Raw genomic sequence first — 12,954 nt, forward strand, 5'->3', positions numbered from 1 at the left:
TAATTGCGGTGGTTATAGGGCTGCACATTTGCCAACCTGGCGGTCAGCTTCTGCGGTGTTTCTAAGAATATTCCATTTCCGTTTTACTGTTCCGAGATACGTTTCATCTCGATTACATACTGAGGTTTCATTCATACAGTACAGTACATACATACATGCCCATGCCAAGGCTTTATCCCAACGCCTTACTCCTAGCCCAATACCTACAATTCATAATTACAATGCGATAGACGACTTCTGGGTAGCAGAACAGTTGTACTCCGAGGGCTTGGAGCACCAAAATAAAATAGCCCGAATGCTAGCCTAAACCAGCATCAAGCGTAAAGTATTTCGTCTCGTAGAACTCGGCGACTAGTTCTCTGATACCCAGAAGACGTGTAAGCGTCTTATATCCGAGTCCTATGTTCCCGCAACCAATGGTGGTAGAGCATCAAAGCTATCAACCCTCCATTCGCACGTCTCCTGATGTCTCCTTGTCGAGGTTCTTTAGTAGGAAACTGCGCTTGAAGTATTCGTTGGGATGGACAATGGTCTCGAGCTGTGCTTGTGTCATGACGCCCTCATCCTTGGCCTTCTTAATCTCTTTCTTGTGTATATGTTCAAATACGCTGGGCATTGTTAGTATATGTAGCCTCACGCAGTGCAGGGAATGACTTACCGATTGCATGCCATGTGGAACTTTTGCTTATCCTTATCCTCCTTGACACCCTGAACAACGGAGCGATCATTTACACCCATCGCTTGTACGAGGGCTGACAGGTTCTCCATGTTAAAGTGTCGGTATGGGCATCCATGGGCCTCGCCGGGCCCAGGAGGATGCTCAGTAAGGATCTTTTGGCAACTGAACGGACTGTAACCACCTCCTCTTCGGTTGGAGTCACCTCCAACATCACCGTATACGTGACGAATATTGTATCGGTACTCCTTGTTGAACTTATCGTCTGTCATCTTGTTGAAGCTCTTTCTCCAGAACACTAAACATTCTTCCAGATTCAGGCCGATACCCTTGAGGAAGAGTGAGTATTGTAGTCGACCAAAGTGCTTGAGATGGTTATCGCGACGCAGCGAGCGGTGGAGGTGGGACATGCAGGCTGGGAAATGTTGCGATAGATTGTCGACGTTGTTGGCGCTGATTTCGGCACCGGGCACCGCGGCTGTGCTTGACATGTAAGAAGCGTCCGGGGTGATGAAGTTCTTGGAGAGATGGTTGAGAATGGGTGTAAGTCGGTCGTCCTCATCGAGTCGGGGAAGAGCGCGGGCAGTCAACTACATATGATTAGTATCCAGGTCGATTGTCATCATCAGTCGGTTGTCGTACCTCAAGTTGTCTTTCCAAGCGCGAAGTGAACTCCGAGATAACCATGCCGGCCTGTTCACGACCGGGTACAAATGCCATTCCAGCCTTGAGGAACACCCTTCGGCTCTCAATCAGGTCAGGAACTCGCATCCAGTCCACCTTGAACCAAGTGTCGTCCTCATTGTCGCCCTTTCGGTGAAAGGCAGCCAACTCTGCAGCGTATTCCCTCCTGTCTTCCTCTGTCACATCTTCGCACCAATCCAAACCAAGTGTCTTGACAAAAGCTGATCGCTCCGCAAGATCGTCTTCGTTGAGTCGCAGACGGAAGAGCATCGTCTCAACACGCGTGAATCGACGGCGCAGGTCCTCAGTCGACGAAAAGGCTAGTCGTAGAATAAAGTGGCTGTAGTGGTCTTTTTGGCGCTGCTCAAATAGCTTCTTGGAACCGGAACTGTTGGCCTCGAGGAACAGGTGCTTCTTGAGGATGGGCTTCATGTGGATTGCTGTCTCGGCGGGCGTCTTGTTGCGAAAGGAGCATGCTTCGAGTTCGGCGAGAACTGTAGGATATTAGATACGTTTCGGTGTGCGATAGCCCGTTACATACCTCGAAGTCTGTCGATAGCCCATTGTTCAAACTGTTCGAGGGTGATGTCTGCAGTAGGAGGATCCGAATAAAAGTTGAGACGATGGGGGTAATCGAGGTCCTTGTATGTGGGTGTAGCAAACTGCTTCTTGCGGTGGTCGACGACATTGCGCCGTTTAGGGTCAATTCGGTTAAAGTCTTGCCGCAACATGATGTCGTTGTTGGTATCGTTATAGTTTCTGTGCAATGTGAAGACGAAATTATGGACAAGGAGTGGAATGGTCAGTGGTAGGCGTAAAGTGGGAGACGCGTAAAGACGCGACTGGCGTCGCGGGGCGGATGGAAGCAATTTAGCGGCTTTGAGCCAATCACATCTCATAGAATGGCGATGGTTGTTCCCCAGGTGATAGTCCCCAGCATTCAGGCCCACTGAACACTTAGATGACGAGAACCTGACCCATGGTACCAGATTACGAGCACATTCAATATCTAGAATGATGTGCATAATGGCCATATGTAGAATCAATTCGATTAAGGAGCCCCTTCTCCTTGGATTGATATTCTGGAACGGATGAGCAATTACCCGATCGTTCCATGCGCCTACCATTTGTTCCAGTCACACTAGAGATAAAGATCGATGACCTCAACTTACACGTTCCATCCATCTCATCTTGATCTTTCGAAAGTGCCTCAAGCGGACGAGATATCTTGCGCATGTTGTGATAGATACTGTCAGATTGCTGCAGTAGTCGCTTTTTTGCCATGCCTGTCCAGCTGAGAAACAGGCCCAGGCCAACGCAGTGCTCTCGTACTGTACCCTTTAGAACCCCGCCATCAGTGAGTTCTTATACCGCGCAACTTGTCTGGCCGGGTGCTCACTATCCGTACAATCAGCTCAATATGGAGTGCAGCTCAAGCTCATCTTTACTCCTTGCACTCCCTCCCGAGATCCTTACCATGATCTTCGACCAGGCCCCGCTGGTGGACAGGGCCGTGTTAGCCATGACTTGTAAGAGCATGCTCGGCATCGGGAGGCTGTGCAGTCTGTCTATACCTGACCGCAAACATCACCGCGCGCCTTGGAGCATGGATAAATCTGTAGATAGATGTTCGTGTATGCACATGGAGGAACTACTTAGACGGTTTCAACCTCGAGATGCGAATGGGAGACCACGCCGTGCTTGGAGTTGGTGTGTCGACTGCAGCATGTATCGACCGACGAGACGAGGATGGTGGATTGACAAGATTAAGAAGACTTGGTCTAAAGAGCAATTATCTTCTGCTACTCAGGCTATCGATTGGTACTGTCGCGGTCTCAAAAGGCAATGTCCAAGTTGCTGGCTGCGTGAGTTTGGGGTTTGAGTCAATTGTTTAGTTTAATAGACTTTGGTGCGCTAAGGCGACTGCATCTTTATAGGCGGTTTGTTAAAGCCATTCTGTAACCGTCGTCTATTTCCACTAAAAAGTCAGTCTCATGATGGATTACTTGCAGCAGAGAGGTCAAGTGCAGCCACGCCCCCACCTTCCTCAGATTCCTAACTTTTGGATCTCAACGGGCCTCCCTGTGACTTGTTTTACGAAAATGAAAATCTTACCGTAGGGTTTCCTTTCATTTTTTAATTCGAGTTACAATTTTCGCACTTGTCTCCTTCAACCACTTCTGTTTCATCGTCTCTGGTTGTTACTTTCTTGGCTGGTCAACCTCAACTCTCCTGGGCGTGTTCTCTGGGAGACCGCCCATTGTACCACCACCATGACTTATCCCATCGACATCCCAGCGCAGCAGTCTTATCGCCCGATTCCAGCAGCGGACTTATCCCCATACCCAGAAGATGAAGGTCCATATATGGGATATACTGAAATATTTGAAAAGTATACTATGCTGCATCTCGTTCCATGCGCATTGCTAACAGATCAGTGGCCTTGTTCACAACCTAGTGTCAGCCGGGTCTGGCAGATTCGTGGAGGTCCAACCACAGTTCAAACTGCCCTTTTTTTCTTTCACCATCGTCAAGCATAATGCGAGAGGCGTCACCACGATTGGCTTCGGAAGTAGAGACCTCAAACGGTTCTTCAGCGAGAAACTTGCGTTGAACCCGGTTGGCCCCGAGCCTCTTACCCTCAACATTGAACAAGTCCTCTACCATTATGATGCACTTTGTGACGTTCTACGCGAGCGAGCGAATCACGAGACACGATTTGACGACACATTCAACGAGATACGACTGCTTGTTAATGATATTTTGCTCGAGTCATTTCTTTACGACGGCCTTGACATTGACCACCTGCGCCGCCAAAACATCATTTCTGCCGATCTTTTTCAAGAGATCCAACCCCGCTACAATGACTTTGGGTTGGAAATCCCTGAAGAATGCTTCGAACTCGGAGCGTTTACTCAAGAGATGGAGGATGAGTACGAGAGGGTCCAGAATACCCAGATCGAGACATTTGCTCGAATGGGTAGAGAGGATCTACTTCGCGGCTTTTGCGAACCTCTTCTGCGGTCAAAGAACACCCGCATCTTTTACGACGAGGAACTCCTCTATGACATTCTCCAAAACCGTTTCTGGGACGCCTATGAGTACATGCTGAACGTTATCGAACGCTCGCGGTTATTGGAAAGAAATGCCCGACGCCGTGATCCTTCCGACATCACATACGATCCCCTATACATGGCCATCAAACTCGGCCACTGCCCTACTGTTCAGTACCTGATTCAAAACAAACACAAGAACTTTGAAGGGTACATCAGAGGCGCTGTCAACTACTCAGACCGTCTCTTTACACCTCTCCTAGCCGCGGTCCGATGGCAAAAAGTGGACGTGATCCGACTTTTGCTACGAGAAGCGCCTGTGTACTATTCCATGCTACCCCAAGCTTTCGAATTCGCAAAAGAGACGGGATTCGATCGCATGCTAGACGTCATGGCAGACCTGACAGAAGAGAATACATCTACTTTTGCGCACAAGAGCGCTAGATATCCGGGGCCGAAAGCCCCTCAATCACAGATTATGGGAGGATTGGCGCCTTCTATAACCATCACTCCATCACCCTATGGGAATAGCAATGTATCTGGCATCAGCAATGGGCTCCAGGACTTGTCTCAAGGTCAGATGACGTTGGACAGCCCTGGCCCTTTCCCTCAATCACCAGAGATATCTCAGCTTTTAACTAATCCCAGCCTCGAAGGTAAGGACCTCGGTTCCTTCGATTCTGGGATTGGTATGGAAAGTTCTTTCGAGGTTCCGGCGACTCCATGGCCTCCAGCCACTCCAGGTATTGTTCTCCAAATATACGCTACGCTGCTCCGACTAATTGTTGACAGATGACCATACATCGCACAAGTCTATTGACCAGCCTACAGAAGCTCTTGGTCATTTGAGTTCGATTCCAATACCTCCATCCTGGGGTGACAATAGCCCGTTGCTGGCAGAGGACTCTGATTTCGAGAAATCCTTCGGTCAGCCTACGAAGACTCTAGATCCAATGAGTTTGACTCCAATCCCTCGGGAAGTTAAACGCCGGAGGCTGGAAATAGACTTCAATTTTGAAGATATCTCCAGTCATGCAACAGAAACTCCGGGTCAAACGAGTTTAACCCCCGTTCCCCAGGACAGTAAGCGCTCGAGGATGACGATGAACTTCAATTTCGAAGCTATCTCCCGTCAGACTACAGAGACTCCGGGTCAATCGAGTCTAGAGACGCCCCCTTCAAGCCAAGACTACAATCGCCCGTTGCCAGTAACGGTCTCAGATTTCGAAAACACATTCGGCCATCTTACAGATGCTCAGGATCAAATGATACAGAGTCCCTTCTTACTCTCTTTCAACGACAATGGCCCGGCAACAGGGTTCAGTGTCGGCAATATGATCAATAGCTTCACATACGATGCAGATGGCTCGATCGCCCCTTCAGCGTTTCCCACTCCTTCAGCGTTTTCCACACCCCTAACGGAAAACGTTGAATATGTGCTACCACCTGGGACTCCTCAATGCAAAGACGCTCACCCAACACCGAGCAAAACTGAGCTAATAGAAGAACCACCACGCTCGCCATACAAATGCAGGGAATGTGAAAAGCCTTTTACCACTGTGTCAAACCGCAACAAGCACGAGAAAACGGCATGCCCGAATAAGGATATACCAGGATTACCCTGCCGGTATGCTCATCTTGGATGCCCGAAGGCGCCCAAGACTGAGGATAATCGAAAATCCCATGAGAGAGATTGGTGCAGGTTCAACCCCAAACGCGGCAAGGTCAAAAGAAAGAAGACGAAGAAGTGACTCTAGAATAATTCTGGATCATGATTTGAGATGACAGGTTTTTGAACGTGTTTGGGCTAAAGGACAGAATTTGGTAGAGCTGCGCGTTGGCGCAAAAGGAAAATAAGAGTATTCTTATTAGTATTGTGAGTTACAACTTTGCGATTTGTTTAAGTGAACTTGCTGTTATCCATTAGAAGCATCCTTGCTGGTGAGTTTAGTATTCAACTTTTACTTGAAGAACGAATCCAATTGGCAACGAACACTTTGGGCGTCCTCTTGTCCGTTGGACCCTGATTATGCTGCTTGTACTGTAACGAGTAAGGCTAGAGACCATCCTGGGTTAAACTTGACTCGGCCGGCGGCTGAACCTCTCGGTACCGGAGTGCGAATGGAGGGTGAGGCCCCCCAAGCGGCCGTTGGAAGTGGAGAGGGGTCGGGTTCGGGTACTGATGGGGCGCACCCGACGCTTAATCTCTATAAGGCTGAAAAAAGAAGATCCATTGCCAATGCGATGGATCGACGAGAGATACAACACATTGGCTTGTCATGTTGCATTGGTCACATCACTACTCTATCTAGTATCAACTATCCATCAGGCAGTAATAAACTCATCAAAACTTCATTTAAGTTGGAGCCGTGTCTTTACTTGAGCGGGTAAATAAGCACGAGTAGGCACCCATCTCCCAGTTAGCTTCATCGCAAGGCATAATTGACAGACCATCCATGACATGGGTGATTCAAGAAACGGACCCCACCTTCGGCCGTGACCTTTCCACTTCTACTACGACTTCCGTCTTACATACGTATAATAAGTTGAAACGGCCTTACTGGGCTGAAGTTGACTGCGCGTGTTAAATTAAGGCTGCCTCATCCGATGCTGTGCTGCGCTGTGAAGAGTGGAGAGCACGGGAGGGGGGCAGGATCAGAACAGGCAGGGTTCCGTCTTACAGAGAAGTCAAAATTGCAGACTAGCCCTTGGATCCTTTTGGTTCCGCTCTTGTTCAAATTGCTCATCATCTTTAATGTGACGTCTTTTATACTTTTCATCATCGTCTGTCAATACCTATCCTCTGTCCACGATACGATATAAACCCGATCCATTCATCGCCGCGTCATCAATATACAAGTCAGCATACGATATCACTCACCAGCAAAGGCAATGTCATGATGGCTACCTCGGGCGTCTTCTCGGCCAGACGTCGCACCCCAGGCGACTCAGATGACACAGACTTGAGCCTCCCGCGATGCGCCCCCGGAAGACGTATCCCCAGTGCAGTATGGGAAAAGAAGCGTCCTATAATCACAAGACTCTACCAGGAGGAAAAGCGACCGCTCAAAGAGGTCATGGAAGTCCTTGAGCGTGAGCATGGCTTCACGGCGACGTGCGTAACAGCACCCCCTCCCTCTGTCTCAGCTGGTAATTAACATATCCTGCACAGCGTCAAAATGTACAAGTCGAGGATCTGGAAGTGGGGCCTGGATAAGAAACTCAAGAGCGATGAGGTCCTTGCTATTCTTATCTTGAGAACGGAGCGTGAGGCTCAGGGAAAGACGTCAGAGTTTACTATTCGTGGACAACCGGTCGACCTTGATAACATAAACAGATATATTCGACGGAATCCACAGCTTGTCGCTCGTTTTCGAGCTGGCGTTGTGCCTAGTATACAGACAACTCTCGAGGTTCAATGTCGGACGCCAGAACCTGCTTCCAGCAGTCCTTTACCACCACCGCCGAAGGATACTTCTTGTATAGATCGGGTTCTAGAACTCTTTACGAGCTATTTCGACACATGCTTTACCAACAGAACCTGGAAATACGAGTACAACGGCGATTGCGTCAGTCCAAATACTGGTGATCGGAGCGTCGAGTTATTTGAACGCGTGGTGTCGAGCTTTGGCTTGTTTAACAGATCAATGATGAGGAAGGACGAAGTATCGGTCAGAACCATGCTCACTCCAGCCTTTGAGTTACTCAAGGAGGTAGTTGCCTCTGAGAGTCCCGTCTTTGCCACTAGAATACCTTTTCTGCTGTGGTTTCTACATCGATTCCACAAGGATGACCTTCTCCAGATCGTCATGAAGCACCTGACTGTGCTGATACCCATGGCTTTGGGTCAGAATCATCCAATGACACAGATTTGGGAGATCATTGGATCTCCAGGCTTTACCGACTATTACGAACTATCTACACGCCTATACTCTACGCTTGTGCCTCTCTTCGAAGAACGAATAGGGCCGGCAAATGCACTTACAACAATATTGTACTGCGATCATATTGACTGTCTTGTCTACCATGATGAGACAGCAGAGGCACTCGAAGTGTCTACGACGTATCGAGCCAGAGCAGAAGCCACACATTTACGACATCCTTGGCTCCGAGAACTCGCCATCCTACAGACCGGCATAGTCTGCAACGCAAAGACCGCCGAGAACAAGATCGAAGAAGCCATGGAGTATCTCCAAACGTTAAAAGATTGGGATCTAGACGAAGAGCAAGAAGCCGGCATGAATGTCCAACTGGGCAACTACAGCTATCAAATGGGCGACCTATCTTTAGCAATCGAGTGCTTCCGAGAAGCTTCGAATCTTATCACCGCCTGCAAAGGAGACGAGCGTATCCTGATCAGCTCCCTCGCCAATCTCGAGTCCGCGCTGCGCAAGAAGGGAGACACAGATGAGGCAGCCCAGGTGCATGAGCTGCGGCTCACACGCCTATCAGACTTTGCCAGGGAGTCGGGGACCTTTGCATCTTCGTCGTGTCCAATAGAAAGCACGGGTCATCTGCCGGATGTGTCTCCCGCGCCCGTCAGCCCTATGGATAGTTACAGCTGGGATGGTCAGCAGGTATCTTGATTGGTCCCGGGCACGATTGTGCATAAGGTTGACTTAGGGCGTACTTGATATGGGACGGCGTTTCTTGTAAATATATTGGGCAAACTTTTGGGATCATCATGCTTTTTACGAACGATCTACGTGTAATGACGGAGAGATGAAATGAAAGGAGAGAAGGGAAAATGCCTTGGGTCTTGACAGGGTTATTCTAGAAGCTTTCGTTGGATGCATTGACATCGCGTTTGGACGAAAGTGGTATCATTTTTCGAGGGAACGATTGACTACCAGGGGGCTGTGTATCTACACTAGTGCATCTTTAATAGCACACCTATGAGTGATATCATAGGGTTCAAGTCACTTTGTTCCGTTACTACGACCGCCGGTGGTGTCTGAGAATGATGGCAGTCGAATCGGCCTTATGTTGGAGGCCACGAACTTTTGAACTGCACTCAGCTTATGGCTTGACTGTATCACGATAAGCATATCGGGCATTATTATAAGGCCCTTGCATTAGTGGCCGTTGGGCGTGAGTGTATCGTGGTTGCTGCTATGGTTGTCGTTATGGTCGTCGTTATGGCTATCGTTATGGTCATCACGATTTGCTCACGATGGATAATTGGGGTGGTTGAAGAGTGAACCACGAAGTGTGAGAAGACTATTTTTAGTCTTCATAAGCTGTACAATTGTTTTGTATAAGGTATGTCAGGCAATGAGAACATATCGATTCAATGGTTGGATCATTGGTCGTTCAGCCGTTGGGACCATTGAACTCTCACAACCTTATACTACAACATGCCTTGTTTAAGGTTATACGCAATAAGGTTTACATTGACCTCTCTTTCTTGGATCCAGCATAACCATCTCCCTCAAACCTGGCATAGATCCTTCACGGAATTGATACATTCCCGCTCTCCTACAAGGTCTTTCTTAATGACTCGAGCTAGACTACAGAGATGCAAATTGCAGCTCTCCTTAGCATCAAACAGCCTAAAAGTCATCCGGTATGGTGTAGTGGCTAACATTTCGCGCTCTCATAACCTGAGAGATCAGTACCGCGGAGCCCAGGGTTCGATTCCCTGTACCGGAGTTTCTCTTTTGCTCTTGTTGACGACTAGCAATGTCTTCTTTTTGGTCTTCTGTGCAGTTTGTATGTTCCATGGCGGCTGCATTGACTTTCACTAGAGTGAACCGTTGAACCGCTGGAGGTAAGTTACGTTCGACCCGCGTGTAATTTTTCACGGTATTGAATGAGCAATTGCCCTAGATTTGTTCATCTTTGCGTTGCTTCGTCACTGTTTCCCTGTTCAAATCAATCACTGTGCAGATTGACTCCAAGTCCTTATTTTCAACACTCTCAAATTGATTTGTTGCGTTGTTACACTGGTCATACATCCTACCCTGAACCAGATTGGAATGTCTTCTCGGAACCGAACAGTGAGTATCTTGCCTCTCGGCAGTACCAGAACAGCAAATCTAGACATCCATTTTCCAGTATCCCGGTGTTTGTTGTTTTGTGCTCCCTTGTGTCGCTGCTTGTCAATTTGCTTGCCGTTGGAATGTTTCATTTAGCGCCGATCAAACCTGTGTTTAGCCATATTTGAAGGGCAACCAGATACCAAACACAACAACGCATTACATCTACAGCAAGTATAATGGCGTGTAGACTCCAATCCACATAGCATCAATGGATTCTTGGTACATGGAAATCCATCAAGAGTCAAGTTACTATAGTGAGGTATTTGCATGGCTTCTAGCGCTAGAGTCAGACTGAGATCATGTTCACTTCGAGCTCCAGCATTAGGCACGGTTTGGCTCAATGACACTGTGTCGTACCTGAATCAGATTGTAAGATGTGACGACGGGAGCCAATAGAGTCGGTGAACGGGCCATGTGGTCAAGACAGAGGATGAGATCAAAGGTCATCGAAGTTTCAAGACATGAAAGAAAATCGGCCATCGAAAAATGATGGATGCACGCTCGGTGACGCGAGTGGTCCGTTCGTACAGGATTCACGGCTACGGCACGGCACGGCTTTCATGATGCAATAAGCCGTCAAATCAGTCAGTCTTTGAAGCTTTGGGAGGTGACATGGATGGCTTTGCTGATCGAGTTGCACTTGAAACTTGGCGAAACGAAGAGCATTCCACCTTGAAAGGCGGGGGAAACAGTAAGCGAGATTCATTTTCGAGAGTTAGAAATCGGCCGCCGAGGAGCCCGGAGGGTACGGCAGTTGTGAGGCCGGAGGTCCGGAGCGGAAGGACCGGGGAGAGCCTTGAATTTGGCTGTCAGACTGATTTGACAGCGGAACATGTGACGAGTGATGAAGCATATCGACGTCATGTCAGAGTCAACAAGACAAGGGGCAAAGGGGACCGGTTTGCACTCAAATCAAGGGACGATCGCAGAAATGCGCAGGAATGGAGCGAGTGGGCGACTGTAGGGCTCTTAGTGGCCGCCTTGGGTGGACTCTGCAGCGGCGGCAGCGGCAGTGAGAGGCGTGGCAGCGGGGATTGAAGTGGAGAGTGAGAAACAGAGTGGAGGGGCAGAAGAAGAAGTGTGAAATTGAATGTGATGAATAAATTGGTAGGGACCGATAGAAGTAGAGGTACATAATATCGAGATAGTCCTGTGTTGCTATGTCTACCTAGAGTGATACTTGGTGAGAGCCCAGACATTCTAGGCAATACAGCCAAGAAAGAATGCAAGTAAGATAAAATGCAAGTCCGTTCCAAACAAGTGAAGCCTGTCTTTTTTTCTCTCAATCTTTAATGAGTACAGTGCAGTATCCAGGTAGATATCACAAACATCCCTGGCTCACTTGCTTCGGGATGCCACAAATGGACAAGGACAATAGAAGAATTATGGGGCGATGCAATGCAAGTGTAACGAAGCAGCGGCAGCCATACGTTACTTTGCAGCTGTGCCCCCTGTAAAGTCGAGATACTCTTCATCAAAGACCTTGAAAAGAAAAGAAATGAGATGTCCATGTTTGTGTCCGTAGTCTTGGATATTGTCTCTGTCCTGACTCAACCGAGTCAACCAATCCCTTGTTGGGTTTTTGGCTTTCTGTCTTTGTACGGATACAACGAGGCTGGTATGGTGGTGATTCACTGTTAATTTAGGTAGTGTAACCGTCAAGTAAAAAGTCAGAGCTTGGCTTGCAATTGGATGGTGCCTATCGCAACGTTAATATCATGGACAACCAACATATCCTGTTTCTCTGTCCACCTGATTCATGAATCATCCATTCCTTAACCACTGATCCAAGCTATTTCTTCCCTCGTTTCTACAGTAGGTAGCTCTTGTCTTATCTACGCTCAGTTCCTGCGAGCTCCATCAGAGAAACAATCCTTATCCCAGGCATCCTGAAGGAAATTACAAAGCCCATGCACACCTGGGCACAGCTCAACGTGACCTATATTCCACCACGCCATCCCCAACAACATACCATAAAGTGACCATATACTCTAATATTGACTTGACTATTTCTATTTGCTACTGTACACGAGACCAAACCGCGTCTGTTGCCACGGCCACATACAGTCCAGTATTTTAGAGAGAGCTGTAGCTCTCCGCATCATCCATCAAATCATTGCATCACTTTAGCGACTCGGTGCCTAAACAAGGTTCACGACTCGATTCAACGCAAACTCAAACTCAAACCCAACCTCTGTTCTGCCAACAGCCCCTCCACTCCTCTTTCCCCAGACTCGAAAGATAACAAAGCGCCCTTTTGGACTTGGCCAAGCAGCTGGGAAGTGTTCAAGGCTGGCTGCGCTACAGGGATACGATACCGGATACTAGAAAGTAGGCTATCGAACTTGCGCCCCATCGCTTTTTATCACCCGCCATCGAAACTTCAATTAGTGGACTCCGGTACGGATACCGCTGTAACGAACAAGGTCAGTCGCTGGAAGATACCGAGGGGATTCAAGGACGAAGCCCTAAAAGGTGGAGGACGAATTGATCAAATCAC

At 48.3% G+C, this 12,954-nt stretch overlaps 3 protein-coding genes across 3 annotated transcripts; 2 read left to right on the plus strand and 1 right to left on the minus strand.

Moving 5' to 3' along the window:
- Positions 1-439: 439 nt before the first annotated feature.
- FIESC28_02913 (uncharacterized protein) lies at positions 440-2,091 on the minus strand (the record flags this gene model as incomplete). Its single annotated transcript, XM_031157062.1, has 4 exons — positions 440-608; positions 659-1,266; positions 1,319-1,854; positions 1,902-2,091. 4 exons carry the CDS (start codon positions 2,089-2,091, stop codon positions 440-442), a joined length of 1,503 nt encoding a protein of 500 aa, XP_031019014.1.
- A 689-nt stretch (positions 2,092-2,780) lies between these two features.
- FIESC28_02914 (uncharacterized protein) lies at positions 2,781-6,164 on the plus strand (the record flags this gene model as incomplete). Its single annotated transcript, XM_031157063.1, has 4 exons — positions 2,781-2,889; positions 3,020-3,225; positions 3,794-5,156; positions 5,206-6,164. The coding sequence occupies 4 exons, from the start codon at positions 2,781-2,783 to the stop codon at positions 6,162-6,164; spliced, it is 2,637 nt and encodes an 878-aa protein (XP_031019015.1).
- Positions 6,165-7,313: 1,149 nt separating this feature from the next.
- FIESC28_02915 (uncharacterized protein) lies at positions 7,314-8,999 on the plus strand (the record flags this gene model as incomplete). Its single annotated transcript, XM_031157064.1, has 2 exons — positions 7,314-7,528; positions 7,586-8,999. 2 exons carry the CDS (start codon positions 7,314-7,316, stop codon positions 8,997-8,999), a joined length of 1,629 nt encoding a protein of 542 aa, XP_031019016.1.
- Between the last annotated feature and the right edge of the window lie 3,955 nt (positions 9,000-12,954).

Source organism: Fusarium coffeatum (genome assembly GCF_003316985.1).
Source record: "Fusarium coffeatum strain FIESC_28 chromosome Unknown BRIP53273_contig_61, whole genome shotgun sequence".
NCBI lineage: Eukaryota > Fungi > Ascomycota > Sordariomycetes > Hypocreales > Nectriaceae > Fusarium > Fusarium coffeatum.